Genomic DNA, 23,785 nt, shown 5'->3' with positions numbered 1-23,785 from the left:
AAGTCACATGGGGACAGCAGCTATTCTGTTAAATTTCTCAGCCCATAGCTTCCAAGGCCAGAAGGGGCCATTGTACTCATCTCATCTGATCTCCTGCCTAGCACGGGCCAGAGAATGTCCTCAACAAAATTCCTAGGGCAGATCTTTTAGAAAAACATCCCACCTTGATTTAAAAATGGACAATGACGGAGAATCTACCACAACCCTTAACAAATTGTTCCGAGGGTTAGTTATTCTCACCGTTAAAAACGTACCCCTTATTTCCAGTCTGAATTTGTCTAGCTTTAACATCCAGCCATTGGACTGGGTTACACTTTTCTCTGCTAGACTGAAGAGCCCACGATTAAATATTTGTTCCCGCTGTAGGTACTCACAGAGTATAAAGATGTTACCCCTTACCTTCTCTTTAAGCCAAATACCTGCTCGGACATCAAAGCGGAGCAGAAGTTCTGAAACTGTGGTCCAGGAACAATTTGTTGGCAGTCACATGATTACTAGCATCTCCTTCTTTGCAGCTCCTAAAATACATCCCCAGTCAGACTTCACCAGCCAAATGATGACTGGTATTGCCACCGGGGCCTTATGCAGTTATGAATGGAGGGAGGTGGGTCCCTCTGGTTGCAAGTGGGAAGGGTGGAGACTCACAAGAGAATCTATATGGCCTAGACCATATCTTCAGCTGAGCTCCTCAGCTAGAGATTACGGAATCTAACTCATCAGCAATCTAGCCCTTCAGTGCTGAGCATTAGGCCCCCAAATTTGGAAAATGTGGACTTCGCAGCTAGGCACATTAGTAACAGTGGTCTGAGTTTCAAGGGTGTTGAGCATTCACAAAAGACCCACTGGAGTCAACGGGAACTGCAGGCTACTCACTGGTCATGATCTAGCAAATCACTTGAGATCATGCTTAACTGTCCGCAAGTAGCATAGGCCCTTGAAGTCAACAGAACTACCTGGGCGCATGCTTTGCTGGGTTGGGGCCACATGCCTCAATAGGGATGAGGGTAAGTCTTTCCTATTGACTTCAGTGCATTTTGGATCAGACCCTTAGTGACTAAGTCTGGACCCTTCCAAGTGAGAGGATATCAGATCAAGACATTTTAAGCCAAACAGACAGAAGAAAATACCCCTCACTCCACTGTATTTCACTTTTCATCGTTTTATTCTTGTATTTGTACAGCTATATTTTACAGAACGCGTTAATGCAGTTTAGACACAGCCCAAACCCTGTCTCCCGAGATTGTTCATAACACAAGCATGTAAAATAAGACCTAAAAAAACCCCAAAACCCAACCTCCGCCCGCCCCTCCCCCCCCCCCAAAAAAAAACATTCCCCGATAAACAGTTCTGCCAGAGGACTCCTTTTGCAACATAAGGCTGTACCTTAAAAAGGAAATTGGGCTCATACAGTTCATACATTGAAAACGTCCATTGAAAAAAAAGGCACCGTGCGAACCACATTTTACATATATACAGACTGAAAACAAAAACAAAAAAAATTACACTTTATTATTATTTTAAATTCCTTCTGCAGCTTTGTTGGTTTAATACACACTTTTTTTTTTGTAAATTGTAAACCTTCACTTGCAAAAAAATACAAATACACTGATGCATTTAGACAAAATATTTTCTTACTTATACAGATGCAATACTTTAAAATATCTTGTTAAGTGCTCTACCACACTAAAGAGTCTCAAATCAGCATCTGCCTGCAGATGCTCAATCAAGTCTTCAATGCATTTTATATATTTTTAATATATCTTTAAGGTCTATATATATTTATATTTTATATATTTTTTATTTTACAACTCTGCCATAGATTCCTTCACCTTTGGTTAAAAAAGTTAAAGCCCTCTCTTCAATAGTACACAATTCTTTTCGTCTCTTTAAAAGAACACACATTTTGCATACAAAGAGAAAGCAAAAAAAAAACCCCAACAACACAAAAAATAAAAAATAAAAAAACCCAACTGTTCCCGTAAATCAGCATGACCTTCCTCATCTTCAGACTGTGAAGGTTAAACTCCAGAGTTTATCAACACTCCACTGGACAGACATTTTTTATACACATTTAAATCTGAATAAGTTTTTTTTAGTTTCACATAACTGGGAAAAATAAAAATAAAACCCGTGTATTTTTTAATATTTTTTCCCACCTTCTGCACTATGGGCTTAGAGGCACTCCATCGTGTGATGAAAGTTTTAAAGTGTTACAAGTGTTACAAGTATCCTTTGGATATCTCCCCCCCCTTCCCCCAGACTCCCCTTCCCCTCTCCCCGCAGAGAAATCCGCCTGGCTTTCAGCACGCCTTGGGCAGTTCTGGTGGCAGCTCTGCTGTCGAGACGCGATATTGCACCTTGGTGTTGGTGATGGCGCCGTGTTTCTGCCGGAGGTGCAGCCGCAGCTGGCTTTTGTGGCGGAAATGCAGGTTACACTTCTCACACTAAAACCAAAAGGATGGGGAAGGTGCTGTTAGCTCAAAAGTTTACAGAGCCATATGTAATCTAGCCACATATATGCCCCCAGCAGCCCCCGCCCTGTCGGAGTTGCCTCACAATCATTCATTAATGTGGCCTCGCAACATGGCGTGGGAGCATATTTTACAGATGAGCAACTGAGGTGCAGAGAGGATAAGTGACTTGCCCAAAGCCACGCAAGGCGTCAGTGGCAGAGCCGGGATCTGAACCCAAGGCCAGCGCCTGACCCGCCAGCCCACACTTCTGCCTCAATTTTAAAATATCTTTGTTGCCGAGATGCTAACGAAAAGACGGATGCCATCTCCCAGCCGGTCACTTTAAACACAGTGAGTACGAGTAATATGAAGCACTTGGCAGGTCTGTAGTGCCTCTATCTGGGGACTTGAAATCTTGTCCTAATCAAGGATTGCTCAGGACTCTCAGCACCCTGGACACCCCCTTTCTTCAGAGGGGGAAAAATGGCACCAGAGAGGTTAAGTGACCTGCCTGAGGTCACGCAGCAAGTCAGTGGCAAAGCTAGAAGTAGACCCCGGGGTCCTAGCTTGCGTGCTTTAGCCTCTAAACCAGAGTTCTGCCTCGCGTAAGACTCAAAGTAGCTTTTTTCTGTCCCCTTCCATCCTAACTATTCCCACCTGCTGATATTGCGCAGCAGACTGTACGTAGCAATCTCCGTATGGGTCGGATGGGGGCTCCCAAGAAGATGCATGCGAAGCGGGTGCTACATGGCACGGGGCCACTCCAGGCCCCAGTCCCTCCGCGTCTTGGTAGAGTCTACTCCTGGTTAGCTCCAGCTCTTCGGATTGGAGGTTAAGCCTCCATGTTATGGGCCTCGGGGTTAAAAAAGCATCCTGGGCCAAGCTCACCCCTGGGGTAACGCCACCAACTGCACAGCAGTGTACCCTAACCGGTGAATAGCCCTCACTCCGTAGAACTATGTCAGGGATGAGTTGAGCCTGGAGGGGACGTCTTGACACACCTCATCTCTAGCATCTCTGACCCTCCCGTACAGTAGAGGAGCAATGTCCTTTGTCCTCTACTGTGACGTGAGCTGAGGCCCTTTGAAGGAACGTGACCTTCTTCGGTTGGGGAAGGGAAGGAAGAGAAAACGGGTCAGGGCTGATTCCAGATACAGCTCAACCCGTCAAAATGCCATCTCAGCAGCAGGCCTCTAATTTCCTCTGTACCGGAGGGTGGATGGGGAGGGGAAATGGAGAGGTGTCCTTGGGGAGAAGCCTGGTAAGGATACACCAGAGCTAAGACTGAACTGGTGGTCAGGACATGAGCCATGCCAGGGGCGATGCCAGCGGTCAGTGCCGGACAACCTCTCCCCACCACGGTACGTGGCCCTTATGGCTGCTAGGGAGTTCTGGCTCGTGGTGACCAGCACCAATAACGCCAGGAGGTCACTTACATGGTACGGTTTCTCTCCTGTGTGGATTCGAAGGTGACTTTTGAGCGTTTGCAGGTGCCGGAAGCGCGTGCCACAGATTTCACAGGGGTAGGGTTTTTCGCCAGTGTGGATTAGCACATGAGCTCGGAGATGGGCAACCTGCCGCAGAGGAGACAATGTGAGAAAAGTGTCCCCATAGGCATGCTTGCCACACGCACTTCACATTCAGACCAAGCTCCCCAAGCCACTCCTATCAATCCTCATGCTTCAGGGCATTAGCCAGACAACAGCTGGGGTCAGGAAGAAATCCTCCTCCCACCCACTGGCCATGAGAGGCAACACTGGATTGGACTGACCACTCGGTACAGCAGCTCTGATATTAAAGGCAGACTCTAAACCGAATGGATTCTTCTAATAAACCAGCTTCATCAAAAGGAGTTTGAAAAGCTGCCATCTCTGTGGCCAGAGGCTCTAACCACAAGCCCAGTCCTTATTAGTCAAGTGACCATCCGAAGGGCCATCTTCGTCGAGTATGGAATCCTAGATCAGACTCCATGGGCATAAGCTAATGAATGTTTGCAGCAAAACCCTTTGAGAGCCCGAACGGCTGACAGCACACGGAGAAATGTAAGAGGCACAGATCTGTTTCATTGAAAAAAACAATGGACTAGCTTCATTGACCTGCCAAGGGCAAAGTTCCAGGGGCCTGTATTTGCCCCACAACAGCATGGGATCATCACCAGGCCCTAAGCAACGAACAGTGCCCCCTTCAGGGCATTTCCCATATCACAGACATCCAGCAGAGCCCCAGGACCCAGAGCAGCAGGAAGACGCCTCCCACTCTCCAGGGGAATTGTAGAGCATGAAGCGGGATCCCCACCTGGACAAATCTGGCCCCGCAGGTCTCACACTTGTAGGGCTTCTCTCCGGAGTGGATGCGTGTGTGGGTCTTCAGGTTGGCCGGGCGGTTGAACTGCGCTCCGCAGATAGTGCAACGATATGGCTTCTCGCCTGTCACCCCGCCAGAAACAGAGAGACGCCAGGTTAGCACACAGTGTCCCGAGCGCCCCAAAGCTTCCACTACAGTCACTAAATTGCTATATAGTCCACAAGAGAATGGAAAAGACACGGGCCTCCTAGCAGCGCCGAACCTGCAAAGCCCAGGGCAGACTCCCTGCTGTGTTCCACTCCCTTTGCTCTGCTTTTGCTCCCCCTAGCTGGGAATTCCCTCAGTGTGTATGTGATGGGAGTCCCCAGTGGGGGCAGAGCCATCATAGTCCGGTCCTACGCCAACCTCCACACAGGCACTGGAGGGAAGAGGCATGGCCACAGTATGGCATGCTCCAGCTATCCTCAGCTGGCAGGCGGTCCCTTGGGGGACCAGTGCATGTTAGAGTAGCCCTCAGGCTGCTCTAGCCTGCATACAGAGCTGGGTTAAGAGTCAGGGAACCTACCGCCTACAACATTTGGGTGCAGCAGAGAATCTGCTCACTGACTGTGTGGCACACCCACTGCACACTGGTATTTTTGGCAGGGAACCCTAGCCAGATGTGACCCTCTTCTCCTTCTCCCAGAAAGCTATTCATAGAACTATTGTCTGGCTCAGATTGTGAGGCACAGCCCTAGAAATCAGGTCTACAAGGCAAGTCTGTCTGCTTTGCCAAACAGGATTAACAATTCAGCCCCTCCTAGTCCAGCGACAAGCAATATTGACCAACTTTATACTGTAGCTGGGTGAGCAAAGCAGAGATACAGCAAGCAGATAAGATCTGCCTGGCTCTGTCGGTCTCTGAATGGTTTTAAATACATTTGATCCAATTGTTGGTCATTCCTTTGGCAAAGTGAGCAAGGCTGAGAGCGACAGAGGCTGTTCATAGCCATGGAGTCAGTAGTAACTGCGCTCCAAACTATTCAGCCTCAATTATTCCCACCTGCCATCTACACAAAGGTAATCTTCATTGGATCTTTATCCTCCGTTGCATCCTTGGGATGGATACAGATGAGCTGAAAGGTTCATCGGAGGTTTATTTTTTTCCCCTCCTGTCTTTGTTTTTAAATGAAGAATAGCCTGAACATCAAATCTGCTTTTCCCTGATTTTGCTGGAAGATGTTTTGGGAATCTGAGGGGATGTATATTGTGAGCTCTTGCACCTTACGGCTCCGATCCGTCTCGTGTTTAGTTTTATGTGCTGTAAAGTCAGGCAATGTGCAATTCAGCCCGACTGATGGGGGAGGAAGGCTGGGTCTTTAACCCAAACTTCCTTTCTCCGAAGTGTTAGTTGGGCATCAATGTTCTGAGCGTTTACAGAAACGAGCCAAACCCCACCCAGGATTCTGAGCAGCAGCTCAACCCCTGATCCCTTCCTTTCTCAACTGGGCTGGCTCAGACCATTTCAGCCATTTGCCAGTCACCAGACTTTCTAATGGAAAAACCACCAGACTATTTATTTTTGGTAAAATAACCCCTCTCAGACTCTTTATACATCATTAAAAAAAAAAAAAAAGCCCAAAGGGCCCATTCCCTGCCCCCAAACACTCTGAATGGAACAGCCAATACAGTTCATGTGTGGAGAGAGAACCAAATGCTAGGCAACACCTCATAGTCAAGGATCCCAAAGTACTTTGCAGATATTAAGCTTCACAGCCCCCCAGGGGGGAAAATAAGTATTTCCCCATTTATAGCTGAAGCACACAGGGGTTAAGCCATTTCCAAAGGAGCAGAACCCAAGAGTTCAGGCTCCCGGGATGTGGCTGAAGATCCACGACCATCCCTTGTCAGGTGCTGGGGTGCTTTGCCCTTCCCTGCATGCCCAGTTGCAATGCCCCAGTGCCGGATACGGATTAGGCCTGCATGCAAGGCAGAGCTTTCAGGGCCTTGTGTGCTTTTCAGGACGTGCTTTGACACATTGCCATGGGCTGGCACCAGGAGCGCCGGGCTGTACCTGTGTGAACGGTTTTGTGGCTGGCTAGATTTCCCTTGTAGCGGAAGGAGGCCTGGCAACGGTCACACTTGTAGGGCTTATCACTGTGTGCCTGCAGGGAGTGCCTCTTGAGAGAAGCCTCTTCAGAGAACCTGCAGTCGCACTCATTGCAGAAGAAGGCTCCGTTTTCTGTCGGGGACAGAGAGAGAGGCGGGGAAAATGAATGAGATCAGCAAGCACAGCAGCACACAGGTCGCCTCCTGCATGGACGGGGCCAAGGAGCCGGTGGGGAGGGGAAGCCAGTGTGCCAAAGCTAAAGTCTGTTTCACGGGGGTTTGATGGAGTTGGGGGAAAGCAGCACTTCCACAGCATCCGTTACACTTTCCTTCATACATACACAGCAAAACAAATCACCCATGGGGCTAGCCAACAACCAAACCAATCAGAAGTAGCATCTTAGTAAATAGGAAGCAGAAGGTGGGAAGGTTGCCTCATGATGGTGGTTTCACTGTATATGAATTCAGAGTTCTACTCATTGGGGGAAACTTAGGTTTTGGGCAGCAAATAAAATCTTCCTTTTCCCCCCACTGAGTTGGAGGATGGGGGCAAACAGATTTTTACAAAACAGAGTTTTGTAAGCCTCTTAAGAGCATAAAAGCGGCCATACTGTGTCAGACCAGAGGTCCATCTAGCCAAGTATCCTCTCTTCTGACAGTGGCCAATGCCAGGTGCCCCCGAGGGAATGAACAGAACAGGGAATCATCAATTGATCTACCCTGTCGACCATTCCCAGCTTCAGACAAACAGAGGCTAGGGACACCATCCCTGTCCATCCTGGCTAATAGCCATTGATGGACCTATCCTCCATGAACTTATCTAGCTCCTTTTTGAACCCTGTTACAGTCCAGCCCTCTTTATCCACAATTGCTCATCTAGACTAGAGACATTTCCAAGGACTGATGAGTGAGGCAGATAACATGGCCAGGTCCAAGTGTGGATCATTTCTTTCTGCCTAGCTCAGTCCCCCTCCCTGGCAATTTTGATTGGGTGTGGCATTCTTCACATCCTGTCTTAAACTGTTGGGAGATTACTCTCAACTAGCCCAAGCTGCCTTGTTAGAGGCAAAAACCAATTCCTATGAATGCTTCGTTCAGCCAGTTAGCAGGGGGTTTGGAAAGCACTTTGAGATCCGCTTGGAAAAGAGATGGCCTGAACCATTGAAGTTCAGATTCAGAATTTGGGTTCAGCCCATTGTAGAGACAGACACCAGCCTGCTAGCCTGTATGCAGGCTCAAACATGCCCAGAGTTCTGGGGGTGCTGCGGCCGGGCCCCTCTCCTATGTGGCAAAATGGCATTGGGGGAGCTTCATCCCACAGGTTCCATGGCGCCCCCCTCTGCCAGCTGGACGGGCAAGTGCGGGAGGATGGATTCTGGACTTACCACAACTGGAGTCGGAGTATTCGGAGTGGGTTTCGCCCATTTCCTCTCCGAAGGTCGAGCCGGGGGTGTGAAGGCACATCTCAGAATGCTGGGGGGACTGGGAGCCGCAGGAGCTGCATTTTGAGGAATGCAGGTACAGAGGGGACTGCCCCTCACTGCTCTGAGGGGACCCATCCAGGGATCTGTGGAAGAGGAGCAACGCCCATCGGAAGGCTTTAGTGCCACAAGATCACAGCACCTCCTTCAGCGCAGGCATGAAGAATACACACACATTGCCAGGTGGACACTTAAAGGAGCCTTAGTCGGGATCAGGGCCCCATTGGGCATTCCCTCTACAGGGCATTCAGCAATCACACTTCATGCTTTTATAGTGCCCATCCCACAAGGATCTCGCCGCACTTTATAAACGTCCGCCTTGGGTAGGTAACAGAAGAGTAAACCGATGCACAGGGTTTAAGTGAACTGGCCACAGCCACAGGGTGAGCCAGGACTCCTAGTCCCTAATGTAACCATCAGCCTATGCTGGGTGTGGTTACACATTTGGGAAACATACATTACTGGCTAGATCCTCAGTTGGCATCAGCTGGCGAGGTTCCACGGAACTCACTGATTTACACCTGCCGAGGAACTGAGGCGAGACACCCATTCACCAAAACTAGGCATCTACCCAAAGCATTAATAAAACCGAGGAGTGCTGCAAAGAGTCCCGTCTCCTCCAGGGGGTTTGCCTTACCTGTTCACAATGTTGTTGAGCCTGCTGGCTTGTGGGATTGTCGAGTCTTCCCCATTCAAGCTCAGCTTGGTTGGGGACTGGACGTCTAGATTCTCAGGTTCCATGGACTGCTGGCAAGCCGATGCAGACACGTAGGAGTGAGGGGAGAGGGTCCCCGCTTCATTCTGGTCGGCACCGTCTTGCTTGGTGCTCTGGTTTAGGTTGTTGAGGACAATGAACTTGTACTTCTTCCAGTTGCAGGCTTTGGGGTCAGTAGGGCTCTTGGTACCCAGAGAGCCAGAGCCTTGACCGATGCGGGCGTTCTTGCTGCTGCTGGACTCGGTTGGCGAGTTGGGTTGGCAGTCTGACTTCTGGGGGCTCTGGGGGCTGATGAGACCCTTTCGGTTCGCTGGTGTGTTGGTTGGTTCAAAGTGCTGGCTTATCTCGTCTTCTGAAGAGGTCCGCTCTTCTTCTTTGGCTGCTTTGTCACAGGCAAAGTAGGGATTGTTTCGGACCAAAGGTGCGACGGGCTTAGGGCCAGCGGCTATGCTGTAGTGCATGTCACTTCTGGCCTCTTCGGCAGCAGCCTCTTTTGGAGAATAGATGGTGGCGTGGCACATGTTGGCTGAAAGGTCAGTGACAGCTCTGGTGTAGTCTGTAGGGATTGTCCTGGAGCTGTCACATGGCAGCATTCTCTCCTTTGGGAAAGGGTTGACCCTCGAGACATCCGGCAGGGGGATCCTCGCCTCTCGCAGCTCGTCATCTAAGAGGAAACCGTTGACTGGAATGGGATTGTATCCAGTGTAGGAAAGGGGCGATCCAGACAGGCCACTGTACAAACTGGAGGCAAAGGCCCTCCCATCGCAGAGAGGCGTGTTTCGGAGAGGCATGTTGTTCTCGGAGACTTCCCGGCTCCTGTAAGCCATCACCTCTGGATGACTCAGCATCCGGCCCGTCAAGAACTCTTCCCTTGGCGTCTTCATTGCAGAGACCACCTCGGCTTCGCTGCATGGAGACAAAAGGAAGGGTGTTACGCCTTATTCCCAGCCTTTGAAACGAGCTATCAGATGCGTTGGCAATTCCACCCTTCACCCCCCCCAAAATACAGGCTCTCCAACTCAGCCACAGGTGTCTCACCTAGACTTGACAAACCTTCGGCAAGTATCGACAACGTGCTCCATCTGTAGGTAGAGTGCGGTGGTCATGACGGCCATGATGTTGCTTTCCCTCAGGTTGAGGCGGGAGGTGTACATAAAGTCCAGCAGGATGCAGAATCCCTCGGGGTTGATGTCTGGGGCCAGAGTGATGATGTTCAGATTGCACTTTAGCTGGTCAGTGAATATGCTGTAGAAGAGGCCGCTGCAAAGGGGAGAAGGGGTGGGAGGGGAGAGTGAACCCAAGTTGCAAGATTTCAGAAGAAGAGAGGGGGAGAGAACTTATTACAGGGGTTCTCCATCGGGCCATCACGAACTCTCAACCTCTGCCCTTCCTACATTGCGACGCTGGAAGATGGATGGGAGGCTCGCCCCAGGGAGGTCCTGTTATGGAAAAGGTTGAGAACTCTGATCTTAGTTAATTTAAAGACCCTCCATAGATTTCCCTCATGGAAATCCTCTCCCTCCCATGTCTCCTGCCTCCTCTGATCTAGCATTAAATTCTTCCACAGGTCCCCCAAATTATACCGAGTGAAAGCGCCTTCTCCTCTGCAGCTCCTGCCACCTGGAGCAGCCTCCCTGTATCTCTGTCTTTCCATGCCAACGGCCTCTCATGTCCTCCACGATAGCGCCACCTGGTCAAACGAGGCCCAGTGACAAGGCCAGGAGAGGTGGCAAGTGTTTTATTTATGGTGTACAATGGTGAATGGGTGTCAGTCAGATGCCAAGCATCCGATATTCATGGATGTGAACACAGGGCTCGGACAGGCAGCGCTGGACCCTGGGACGTCAGGCGTGCTGTTTATCTGACGGAACAGCGTGTGCGCGCAGAGGAAGGAAAGGGGGCTGGGCGGGGTGGAGGAGAAAGCGACCGTGTCATTAGCCCCTCTTCACCTGCAGGCCATGAGGACAGTTTTGTGGGCTCTGAACTGTTCCCGGTTCACGATGATAACAACATCGGTGAGGATATCCCGGCTCCGAAGGCGGTTGAGATTGAGAAGCACGTCACTTGCGTGGCGGGTGAACTGGATGCAGCTGTCTGCCTGAGAGGCCATCTTGACTCTGCCTGAAAAAGGGAGAGAAAAAAAAAAAAAAAAGATAGGACCATGAAGTGACTGAGAAAGCACCATAAAGCAGGGCCAAGAGCCTGCCATTGGTCTACTCCAGCAGGGGCTACCCTGCAAGATAGTGTTTGGTTAGGGCAGCAATAGACCCCCCAGTGAGAGAAGAAACAACAGTAATCTAGGATGCAACCACATTTCAGCTTCCATCTGTAGTGGCCATGACTGGAGTGGATTCAGCATGAGTCCCATACTCCTAGCTGAAGGATGAACACAATAGGACCTTCCTGGGGTATAGGTGGGCAAGCTATACCACCTCCCCATCACACCCCAAGCCTGCTCCTGCTCCCACTGTGGCCAAGCCAGCAGGAGCCATGCTCAGCTCCATTGGAAGTTGCTATTTGAAGATCTCAGAGGACTAGCAGACAAAGCAAAGCAAACCCTGCACACTAATCTGCATTATTAGATTACACACTTTATGGTTTGGTCCCGCAGCTCTGATACGTGCGTCATTCCCACGGACGTCAGACAGTTGAGTGGGCAGCCAAACTACAGAATCCAGCCATGGAAATTAGAGCTATTCATAAAGATCCCATACAAAGCTACAGGTGCTCAGCGCTTCTGAAAATCCGGACCAAGGGGTCTCTAGTGGGGCACCCAAAAATCTGTGGCCACTTCTGAAGATGATTTGCCCAGGGTCACTAATCAGTGGCTACATTAGGAACAGAAAACCCAGGTCTCCGGACACCCAATTCCCTAGAATCTAAATCACCAGGAATTCTTAATTCCAGAACTCTGTTCCTCTTCCCTCAACAGTTCTTGATGTGAAGCCTTCCAAAACACGTTCTCTTTGATCAAAGTTGGAGGGTCTGACCCAGGCCTTTCCCAAGAAGCTACCATCCAGCACCTGAAATTCCACATTGGAATTTGATTCTTAAATGCCAAATTCCTCAATGACAGGATTAGTTCCAGCCACTGTTCCACTGGCAGCGGTGGGATATGAATGTGTAATTTTGTGCAGAGCAGCCACTCTCCTGAATACAGATTCTGGCTGGGCCTAATGAAACATTTCATTCAACACATTTAAAAAGGCATGAAATTAAATTTACATACCCAGTGCCTCAATTCACAGCCCAAAAGTTTCTTTCAAACCTACAAAGCAAGCACAAGAAAAACAAACACCAGATTAGTTCAGAAATGTAAATTGGCTGTGGTAAGATGCAAGCTTGTTGTTTTGATGTAACATCAGCAGGATGCGAGCTGAAGCTAAGAGCACTTCCCCTCTCCAATAAAGTTAATTTGTTTCTCCCAGTACAGCATGTTCTTATTGCAGCCACAGGCTTTGGGAATCTAATCATAGACTCTTCCACACCCTCTACCCCAAACCATAGGTGTATGCCAAGGAGCCTTTCATATCTATGAGTCAGGGACTCGAGGGTAGCTGGGGAGGGTACAGGAGGAGTCAAACAAGAATTCACTCACCACTTTTTTCAGATATGCCTCTCCCCATCCCCAGTATTCCCACTCCTTTCTTATCATCTCATTGCATCACACAGGGCTGCAAGACTCTCTCCCCTCCCCTCTTTCATTCTCCCCAGAAACCGAAAGGGGTCAGGAATCATTCTCCTTAGTAGCCACCATTCTTCTGAAGATTTCAAAGTACTTTGGAAATATGAAACACTAGAAATTACTAAAGACTGGGAAACTGAGGCACTGAGAGGTTAAGTAACTTGATCGAGGTCACACAGCAAGTCAGTAGCAAAGCTAGAAACAGACCTAATCCCTTCTTTGACTGCCAAAAGATGCTCTTTGCCTCCACCTGCTGGCTTTGGGGAGTTAATGCAATTGGGACAGAGAAGAATTTCTTCTTTCCACTCCATGCTAAGAGAATTTTATTTTTCTTCTTATCTACATGAAGACAATTACTTTCCCCCCATAGTTGGCTTTTACATTTAAAAGAGGGGGAAAGAGCACCATAGCTGTTATTTGGCTTTTCAGATATAGCCATAAACCTTTCCAAGCCCCAAAAGATGTGTACCCAGAGATTTATGGGGAGGAAGAGGAATTAGTGTGATTTTTAATATGCTAAAACAAATGCATGACATTAAAATCCATTTCATACACTCAAACGAGGTGAGTCTCCCGAGTGCCTCTGAGCCTCCCTAACTCGAAACTCAAAGAAGGTGACTCATTTCCCAAATACTGCAGACTCTGACCTTTTCGCATAGCCCTCTTTGCCAGCCACTTTCAGCGTTCACATGAAAGCCAAGAGATTTACAGACTCTGCTAGCAACTGGCCTTGCTTCAAAGTTCCCACCCCAGTGGAATGTGTAAGTGATGCACAACCGGGTCAGATTCTGAGCTCAGTCCTTTCAGCGTAAATGCCAGGCATGTCTACGAGCTACTGGAGTCACAAGAGTTGTCCCCGAGATCAGAACAGGGCCCATTTATAGGCTACGACATGGGGCTGAGAAGTACAAAGCTCACCATGAACGCCAACCCGTTCCACGCAATGCAAGAAGGTCCTGCAGTGGTAGAAGTCTTTGACAGGGATGGGGCAGGAGGGCAACCTGCCCTGGGTGCGACTTGGTCCTTTGTCCCAGCCTTCTGCTGCCCCCCCAGCACATCTACATCACCCGTCCAGTCTCGCTGCCCAGCCCATCTTGGGTCCGCCTGGGTGCCCCGCTGCAAACCCACCGCTGGCCTGGAAGAGGCTCCTCTAGAAAGCAGACAAATCTGGGCTCCTGACAGCCAAGCAGCCTTATCCAACAAGGGACCATTGCATTGCGCTTCACACCAGGATCTGCCTTCAATCTGCTGCTGTGATTGAGAAAGAGGAAGGCGCTCCTCCCCCCCGCAACACACCCTTTACCCACCCACCCCATATTAATCAAGCCAGATGCAAATGAGTGTCGTCCCCCCCACCCCCCCAGTTTGGCCTTTGCAGTCACCTGATCATAAGACAGCACAGTTCAGCAACAATAAAGAGACGGTCAAGATTTGATGGCTGATAGTTCCTTCACCTCTCCCCCCCCCCCGCAACTCCGATATGAAATCTATTACGCCCCCCCCCCAGCCAAATTCTCACGCTCCAGGGTTCACCCCACCAAAGGTCACCTTTTCTGCACGTGGGGGTGGGAAGGAGGGGATCCGCTTCCAAATAACCCCTCCCAGGTCACCCTCTAGCCCTGCTGATGTAAGGGGGGGGAAAGGAAATATCCCCCCCCAGCACAGAGACACCCCCTCGGAGCTTCTCTTTCCCACGGTACCTTGCAGCCAGCTGCCGGCCCCAGCCCAGCCGGTGCGGTGTGAGCGGCCGGGCGTGCTCCGGGCTGGCTGCGTTTACACGGGGAGGAAATGCCCCCCACATGGCCAGTTCGCGCCGGGGAAGGGCACGGCGCTGTCATTCCGGGAACGCGCCGGGCTCCGGCTCCCGGCAGCCCTGTTCTAGGAAGAGAGGCGGGAGCCGAGCCCGGGGCACGGCGAGCCCGGGGAGACCGTCCCCGTCGCGGGCCAGGCTGCAGCCCTTTGCAACGCGACAAGGGGGGGGGGGTGGAGCCCAGAGCCCGGCGTGGGGGCGCCCAGGGGCCGGCCCCCCCCCCGTGGACGAGGGGGCTAGAGACACCATTGCTCTGGGGCTGGCCCGCTGCTGAGCCCGGAGAGGGGTGGAGGTGGGGGGTCCGCCGCTTAGGGGCCCGGCCAGCTCCGTCCCCAACCCCCCCCCCCCAGTGCCCAGCTCCTCCCCCTCGCCGCTGCACCCTCCCCGTCCCCGTCCTTGGCAGGAGGCTGGTGGATCAAATCCACCTGCAAATAAAAATAAATAAATACATACACCACCACCTACACTGGGGGTGGGGGGTGGGGAGCGGGGAGCGCGGCGGCACCTCGCCCCCCGGAGCCCTAGCCAGGGCCAGCCTGCGACTGGCAGGAGCTCGCCCCATCTCTCCCTCTGCAAGCCACGGCAGGCTGATCGCAGCGAGCGAGCCGGCCTTCGCGCCGGGATGCGACGCCCCTCTGCCCGCTAGGGGGCGCTCCGCCGCCAGGCATCAAAGAGCCACCCGACTCCAGCAAGGCACATGCTTGTAGCATCAGCAGAGACAGCCGCGGGGGTCCCTGCCAGGGGTCTTGTTCTATCTCCTGGGGGCAAGTGACCCAAAGCAGGGACCCCAGGGCTTGCCATCCCCTTTGGACCTGCCCGCTAAGCAGAGCCCAGAGGGCACCGCAGGGAGTCCCCATTAGTAGAGGGGAAAGTCACCCTCCTGTGACAGAGACCTCCTTGCCAGCTCCCTGGCTCTCAGAGCTTTCATTTCTTACAGAATGGCATGAGATCAGGGGGGTGTAAGAGGCCTTCAGCTGTCAGAGCATGGCTTTATTAATCTAGTAGCCTCCTGGGGCTAGGTCAACACCCGTTTTGATTAACAACAACAAAATAAGAAGAGAAAAAATCTCTAAGAGTTAAATACTATGTCAGCGTAAATCAAAGAGGCTTTGGATACTCTTCCCCATCCCTTGTTCCCTCTGGCGACTAGGTCACTAGCAGCATATTAAGCATTCTGTGCTCTTTCAGTCTGGTCCCATTTCCTGCCAGCAAACAATTGTTTCTAGGAAATGCAATATATTACAGGGATGGGTTAATTATCAGCATTTGTAACCAGGAAACCTGCATATTTCTTCTGGCACTGCAAGCTGCTACAGTGTATTTTAATGTCTTACTTTGAAGAAGAGTTTAAACTGGTTGCACTTTTGAATGCTTGGAAATGGCCCAGTTTCTAGTCTGCACATTATTTTTAAATGAAGAGTAAAGTAAAGAGGGAGGAGGGGGGGAAATACCATCTCAAAATCCTATCGATACTGCCAAAATCTTGCTTAGCATTAATGAAAATGGAAAGCCAATAAGTGTCCTTGGAAAGGGATGAGTGACCCTTTTTTCAGTGCTTCCAAATCCATAAGAAAGTCCACCCATTCGTTTTTAAAAAAAAATACAGAAATGTTATTTCAATTGAAGTGACGCCAGGGAAAATGTGGCCCATTATCTCAAACATCACATACTGTTTAAAGTAGCTTAAAAGAATACAGTGCAAGTTTGGACTGTGGACACATATCCAGGTATACTCCAGCTCAGACTCAGCAAATAAATTTAGCCCTCATAGCTGCCCCTAGTGGCTATTAGCCCACACTACATTTTTGAAAATAGCATAGCGTGGTGTATTTGGGAAGATGCCATCCATGTAAGTTATCCTACAGAATGACCAGTCCTGTGACTCCGGGAGAAATGTCTCTCCTCTACGAGCAGTTCTACAGTGCATTAGTCAATAGCCTCCCTCTGTGGTCAGTAAAATTCATGTCTTCATTGTGTCTGATTGATAATAAATGTAACTGGAGGTGAAGAGACTAGCCTACAACACAGGGATAGGGGAGAAAGCCAACCACTATCCCCCACCCTCCCTTAGAAATAGACTTTCCACATGGGAATTACAGTTTTTGCTGTAGTTCTACCAACCACAAGAATGGTTTAAAAATAAATCTAGTACAAAAATATGGGCATTCTTCATAGAGGAGATTCTGGTTCACAGACCCCGTACTTAACTATAAATCCAAATGAAAGACTGTCAAGTCAAATTTTTCCCCAAATTAGTTTAAGTAGGCCCCACTATTTTTTAAAGTTTCAACTAAAATTGTTAACACCTCCCCAGACAGTGTTTGCATCCAAAATGTTGCAGCACTAGGAGCTGAAACAGATGTTACATTTATCCTCTTGGACAAAAAAGATCAAGGTAACTTGGATATTTAAATTATTTTATCTTGCTCCTCTAAAGTCCTTGTAGCACATTAAGAAAATGTTGATTGAAATCAGATTTTTTTTTAAAAAAAACTTGGCATTATCTCAATTAAGTTTTGCCACCTACATTTACATTGGTGTTTGGATAACACACTGATAATACAATATATTTCTTAAGACTTTCTTATAAACTAGTAGGTTGCTGCCATGTAGGGTGACCGAAACCTTTTTTAAGTGAATGCATAATTCTGCAACACAAGACAACCTATATTAGACAATGATTCCGGAACAGTAGACGAACACCACAGGCAGGAAATATTTTACATGTGATTTCATGAAAACATTCAGACAGAGCTGCACATGTGAGTATCAATAACATTTTAATATGTACTTGATTGTTTTCAGTTAGGCTAGTCAATTTCTGTGGCCCTAGATGGGTCTCTGTATTCTTCATTGCTGACTTTTAGCTAGCTAGGAATTTTTCTTAAAGTACTGCATTCTACATGTTTTTGATTTCCCAAGCTTGAAAGATTAGCTGCAGCCAGTCACCAAAAGGAATTTTAAGAACACACCACTAGATGGCACCCTTTAGCTTTGTCGTAGAGATCTATTTCCCTTGGAAAATAAAACGCCACAGCTGAGGCTGGAAAACATATAATTTTGTCGATGTAATTCTGTTCCTCTTAAAACACGTCTGAGCAACATTATTTTTTTTTACAAGCTTTTCCATCCTTGCTTTTCACAACTTAATGTTTCTGCTAGGCTTATTTTAGACTCAGACAGAAGTCTTCAGTCCTCACTATCCAGCATTTAGACTAGCTGGGAACACTAGCAATTAAAAAAAGAAGACGAAAACACGCCTTTGACCTGCTTTTGGTGTTCTCTTTGAGAATCAACTCTCATTCAGAGTTCTGTCTCTTTAGAATAATAAATAACCAGTGAAATATCATTTCTTCTCTGATTATTGACTCAGACAGTCAAAACAGGGGTGGGTGGGAGCGGACTTGATTTGAAACATATCCCAAGAGATCTTTGATCTATTTTGCCCCTCAACATTGAGCATTTCCCTACAAATGAAGACTATTCTTCCTGGAACAATGAAAGAATCCATTCTTCTGGAAGACCCTTACACAGCCTTTGAATATTTTAATCACTGATTACTTGACAAAGACAGAAAATTTGAGGGCTTTTTTAAGAAAAAAAAAAAGAGAGAGACTGGATTGCTGGTTTAAAACACACAGTTGTAATGCAAACTGGAGTTCTTGCCCTATGAGAAAAAGTTTTGCCTTAAAATATTTTTGAAGAGATTTCCTAGCTGTAAAACAAGCCTTTAAGGCTTGCTGGAAGGAAGTCTGTATTTATTCTGAAAGCACTTATCCCATAAGCCTTTAATACAATATTGTAAATAATCATTAAATTTTAAAACCCCAGGACAAGCAGCAAGATGGTGCTTGATGACAGTAAAACATCTTCTGGAGGCAATGAGAATTTTGCCCCAGTTAAAGGCTGCAGGATCCTTTTCTGCTTATCAGTGTAGATCTCCTCCATTCCCAAGCCAGTTTAGTGCTGACCCTGCTTCCAGTGAAGTCAATGGCAAAACTCACTGATACAGGCTTCTTCTCTCTCTCTCTTTTTTTTTGGTACTTTATTTTTAAATCAGATTTACCTGGTGTATAAACATAGCCAGATCTTGGGTTGGATGCCTTTTAAAAGTCAGATTCAAAGACTGGAAGAGAAGCCACACATTTTCCAAAAAAGGTAGGATGTTTTTATTTCCCTACTCCTCCTTCTCGGCCATCAAGGCTATTTCATAATATTTCAAAATATTGTGACAAACAAACAAAACCCCGGACACATCCAAAAGGCCATTCCCTTTACAACCGAGAGAGGTCGCTGCTACGCCACACGCGACTACTTAAACCCCTAAGTTTTCACAACAAAGTTTCTCCGGGGTGGGAGGGGAAAGTATTTTGACATCAAGTCATATCTGTCATTTACACAACTGGAACTCTCCAATAAAACACACAGACTGTACAGACCCCACCTTTCCCCCCATTCCTCCCTGCCAAGCAGAAGCAATTTGTCTTGGATACATTCCTATGGAGAAGGCACTCCTGCCTTTAAAAAAAAATCCCTTGAAAAAATTAACAAGGTTAGGTGTGAGGAAAACGAACCCTTCGCTCTGTGGGCGCTGGGGTTTGGTTGACTTTCTCCCCCTGCGTCTCCTTATAGAAATACAGACGGGTTTTCACCACCCCTCTCTCATTAGAATTGTCAAACCTCAGCAGCAACCCCTTGACGTGATCCCATGTGTCAACAGGGATCGGATTTCAGCCCTGGCTGGCTGAACTAGAGAGATTTCTAAAGATTCACCCCCCCCCCCAAAGTTTGATACTTTGCACCTTGTATTAGAGAGAGCGGCAGGGGGGTTGCGTGCACTCTTGCAAAGCTCTGAGATTTCTGATCCCTCCCCCCACCCCACCTTCCCTTTTCAAACAAACCCGCCTGCTCCTCTTTGCTGGTGCTACCTCCAGGAATAGCGTGTGGAAAGGGGCCAGCTGGGACAGCAGATTTACGACCGCCAGTCTCCACGCCAAGCGCGCCGTGGTAGTAAACGGCGCGGAGAACAAGCGGAATTGTCCCCGGCTACTGATTTCTTTTTAATTGTTTTTTAAACCCCCCCACTCCGGGAAGAGAGAGGGCAGCCCGTCTCCACGGGCCCTGCAACCAGCAACCCTGCTCCGGAGCCATCCGCGGCTCGTGTTTACATTCCGCAGCAGCCGTGTCTTGGGCTTTTTGAGGACATGAGCTGCACTCAAGGAGACCATAAACTAATTGGAAATCCATTAAAAGATTACACGGGTTTCCTGTAAGACGCTCGCCCTCTTGGACACGAGCCCTGGGAGATTTCGCTCCCTTTCCACCTGAGTTCTGAGCCCAGAATTATTTCGTAAACGCTGGTTTGACGGACTTTCCCCCCTCAAGCTGGTGATAATCCAAATTATACATATATATATAGTAAATCAGTACCCAGATTTTTTTAAAGTCTCCTTAAAGCACTTATGTCTTGGTCAAAAATACTTTTATTTCTCTGTCAACAAAAAAAAAAAAAAAAAACAAACACACCCAGGATGGGGTCATTATTCTATGAAATACAAGCATGTTTCCTAAATAATTACTCTGCTTTTTTAAAAAGCAAAGCATGGACGTTGTCAGCTCAGGCAGGTAAGAGTTAGTCGATCCAAGCAACAGTCACTTCGCACAATGACTTTGGGATCCCCCTCAAAATCTCCCGCAAATCTCATCCAGCAATCCTGGGTTTTTTTACCGCTTGGGCTGGCAGGACTAGACAGCCACAGGTTGCAGCATTCGCGAGCCCTTTTGCAAAGTCATCTATTTGCATTGGATTGGGGAGAGGAAAAAAACAACAAACACAAAAACAAAAACACAGCACACACGCAACCAAGTTGTGTTGTCAACGCCTCCCCTAGCACAGTCTAGAAATAAAATCGGGAGCGTTTCTGTCCCCCGCCGCTCCTGCCCTGTGCAAACACCCTGTCTAGTCTGAGTCCTGGGGCAAGTGCCTTTGATTATCAGCAGTACAGGTTCCCCTCTCGGAGATTTTGCACCGTGGAGGAGAAAAACAAAAACACACAACAACAACGCAGCCATTAGGAGACAACCTTAAGTCACGCAGCACCCAAAACACCACAACATTTACTGCCACCCCCCCCCCCAGGCCAGCGATCTCGCTCCCACCTACCCTCCCCTGTCCTGTCCACACCTCCCCATCGCCCCGAAGATCCCAGACCCCACATCCAGATGCGGCTGCAGGTGCCGAGCCCCCTCCCCCCGGGAGGAAGGTTCTTCCCCAACCGCAAAGAAGACAGTGGATGCTAAAAATGTTTCCCATGCAAAGACAACCACGGTGCAAATCGCCGGGCCGCGATCACACACAATTCAAGCCCAACGGGGGTGTCCAAGCGACCGCAGGGGGAGGCAGCGGGGCTCCGGGGCCAGGGCAAAGCGGCCGAGTTTTGCTGGGGACATTTGTTGTTGCAAATCTCTGCCCGCTGTCACTTAATCGACTCGGAGAGGCCGGTGGTGGCCGGGCGCCAGGCGAGGGGCGCCTCGGCCAAGAAAGGCGAGCGAAGCCGGAGAGACTCCGCTCCCCGTCCGCGGGGGCAGGCGAGAGGCAGCCCGAGGGAGGGCAGCCGGCCCCGAGCGAGCCGCCACATCCTCCTCCTGACAGCCCGGCCCGGCGCAGGAGTCCGCCGGGCAGGGAGGCAGCCCCGCGGGGCAGCGCAGAGCCCCCCGAGCCGGCGATCTCCGCCGGGCACCCCTCCCTTCCCCCCCGGCGAACGCTCCGGGCTCGCTCCGCGGCGGCGCCTCGGCCCTGCCCCGCAAAAAGAAAAAAAAAAAACCAAAACAAACCAACTTCACCCGCACCCCCCCCCCCAAAATAAAACCACGCGAGGCCCCTCCACAAGCCCCCCGGCCGGCTCCGCGCCCTGAACACCTGCCACGCGCGGCAGGGAGGGAGGGAGGGAAGGAGGGACCCGGGGATGGGGAGAGAGGCGCCTGGGAGCCAGGGGCAGGCGCCTGGCAACCTCCAGCATTAAAGGGTAAAGAAGCAGGAGCGGCGGCGGCGGCGCTAGAAGCGGCGGCGGCAGCAATCACCTGGTCTCCGGGCTTTCCTAGAAACTCCTTGCATCACCACTTCTAAGAACCCCAGTTCTAAGAATCAACAGAGCTCAATTCTCGGAATTTGAGCTGCCGACTCTACCACTGCGCCCGGCCCAGGGGAGGCCACATGCCACCCCTCCCTGCCTCCCCGCTCGCTCCGCCCTGATCCGCCCCGCCCGCCCCCTGCCGCCCGCCGCCGGGACCCCGCGGAGCCTTCCCGGCCGGGGCCCCCACCCGGCAGCGGCGCCGCCAGCGGGGGCCAGCGGCCGGGGCCGGGGGGGCTCCCCCCGCGGCCGGTGGTAGGCGCCGGTCTCTGGAGTCACGTGGCCGCCTGCCTTCTGTGACGTAGGGGCGGCTTCTGTGTTGCAGCGTTCGGCCCCTGGAATTCTGAGAACTAATTTGCTATTCGGTGACATAAGAGAGATCCGGGGCTGAGGCCACCCCGCTCTCGGTCGTGAAAGCCCCGCAAACACCGCCGGCCTCCTCGCAATACACCAGATTCCCCCCCCCCCAGCTCTGCCCCCCCCCCCCAGCAAAATGCGTTACAATGTAGGGACCTGGGAGAGGGTGTTGGGGGGAGGTTTTCATAACGCAGGAGGAGGGGGGGGAAACCCTAATTAAAAAAGCAGGAGGAGGAGGCAGACAAAATCTCAGGCAGTCCGTAGGGAGGCGAGACACAGAACCGTTTAACGTTATTTTTTGCATCTGCTTGAGCAAGTTTCTCCTGTAAAAAGATCCCGGGATCCTGCTGCCTTGGACGCTTTTTGAAAAATAATCCGTCTTTTTTTTTTTTTTCTTTAATGTTCCAGCCACCTCTTTTTGGCTCTCACGATCGTGCAAGGGATTTACTTTTGACGAAAGAAGCTTCTTCCCCCCCCCCCAAAAAAAAAAAAAAACAGATCTGTGTTTTAATTATGGTTTTGGCATTGCTTTTTTCATGTGAGGAATATCCTTGTTCTTGAAAAGAAATAGACTCGGAGGGCTATGTTTTCGTTTGGTCCTTTTCTTTTTCCCCCCTTTCCTTTCCAGGACTCTTCGCAGTTGTTGTCATTGTTGCTGATTCGTGCAAAATAGATTGTAAACAGTGTGTCAATAGATAGCTTCCTCTGGGTGGAGGGAAATGTCAAGCTACGGTAGTGTGGAATTTTTTTTTATTACTTTTGGTTTTTTAAAGCAGCTGTAGACTGTTTCGGGAGGGAACTGTAAAGGCCTGCCCTGCCTTTGTCATTGGAGGAGACTTCAGCCAGCAGTGAAAATGTAAAGACCTTCCAATCTGTGTTACTGATAGAGTGACTGGTGTGTGTGGTGGGTAGTGTGGAGGGGGCAGGGGCAGATTGCAAACGTATTATTATGTGGACCCTTTAGCCATGTATATATAAGCAAATGCATTGCATCTTTATTTTCACTGTGAATCCACTCAGGCCTGGTCTGAGTGTGTACATGTCAGCTGATTTCTATTGCAATTATTTATTTTTTTCCCTGATCATTTTGGGGTAAAAGGATCCAGTATTTCTGGTGGCTACTTCCACATAACAGAGAAGGAAGGGGTGGACGGCCGTGTGTGTGTGTGTCTGAATGATGGCATTTCATGTTTATAACAATTAATAGAAATTTGTTCACAAGAATAACCATCACAGGGTCACTGTGCCCTAGCTCCAGCTAATGCAATTGCTTATAGCAACTTATTAAATTACAAATGAATTCCACAAAGGCTGCAACCCTAATACAAAGATATTATTGTACATTCTATGCTGCATTTTTTATTTTGCAGCAAAGTCCCTGAACTGAAATGCTCAGATCTGCTTTAAAGTAGAAAAAAGAAGGAGAGCTTTACTACTAATACTCCATCTATTCTTTAAAATAGCCCAGTAGCAAGTCAGGTCTCATACGCAGACACTTGAGATGCTACAGACATGCTTTAACGACGTCTTCCCTGTAGTTAAAAAGTAATATATAATTCAACGCGAACAAGCATAGCTTTACTTAGATTGTAAGATCTCAGGGACAGGGAAGATGTGTTTATCTGTGTTTATCTTGTTTATCTGTGTTTGCAAAGAGCAGTGTAAACAAATGGTGCTATAGAAATGGACTTAATAACAATAATATAATGATGATAATAACTAGGCTTTTGTTTCCATACGAGATGGAATTTATGAAGAAAAT

General features: G+C 49.3%; 1 protein-coding gene across 4 annotated transcripts; it reads right to left on the bottom strand.

Annotated features, from left to right (window-relative positions):
- Positions 1-2,272: 2,272 nt before the first annotated feature.
- Positions 2,273-21,678, bottom strand: BCL6 (BCL6 transcription repressor). Of its 4 annotated transcripts, none has more exons than XM_074963364.1 (10): positions 21,617-21,678; positions 12,271-12,309; positions 10,991-11,162; positions 10,080-10,301; positions 8,964-9,947; positions 8,231-8,412; positions 6,811-6,978; positions 4,749-4,879; positions 3,890-4,027; positions 2,273-2,444 (listed from the first exon to the last, which is right to left on the bottom strand). In XM_074963364.1, the coding sequence occupies exons 3-10, from the start codon at positions 11,149-11,151 to the stop codon at positions 2,301-2,303; spliced, it is 2,130 nt and encodes a 709-aa protein (XP_074819465.1). In that variant the 5' UTR covers positions 11,152-11,162; positions 12,271-12,309; positions 21,617-21,678; the 3' UTR covers positions 2,273-2,300. The 4 variants fall into 4 exon arrangements, with proteins under 4 accessions (XP_074819465.1, XP_074819467.1, XP_074819466.1 ...); XM_074963366.1 differs by having other exon boundaries at positions 10,095-10,301; XM_074963365.1 differs by lacking the exon at positions 21,617-21,678 and adding an exon at positions 13,645-13,753.
- Between the last annotated feature and the right edge of the window lie 2,107 nt (positions 21,679-23,785).

Source organism: Natator depressus, chromosome 9, assembly GCF_965152275.1.
Source record: "Natator depressus isolate rNatDep1 chromosome 9, rNatDep2.hap1, whole genome shotgun sequence".
NCBI lineage: Eukaryota > Metazoa > Chordata > Testudines > Cheloniidae > Natator > Natator depressus.
The sequence above is the reverse complement of the archived record's forward strand: the minus strand, read 5'-3'. Positions and strand labels throughout refer to the sequence as shown.

What these genes read in the sequence shown, in the direction of transcription:
- BCL6 (XM_074963364.1), bottom strand. Translation starts at nt 11,151, where the DNA reads ATGGCCTCTCAGGCAGACAGCTGCATCCAGTTCACCCGCCACGCAAGT. An exon ending in ATACTCCGACTCCAGTTGTG is followed by an intron (nt 6,979 to 8,230) that starts GTAAGTCCAGAA and finishes TGTCCCCGACAG; the next exon opens with AAAACGGAGCCTTCTTCTGC. An exon ending in GCGGGGCCAGATTTGTCCAG is followed by an intron (nt 4,028 to 4,748) that starts GTGGGGATCCCG and finishes CCTCTGCGGCAG; the next exon opens with GTTGCCCATCTCCGAGCTCA.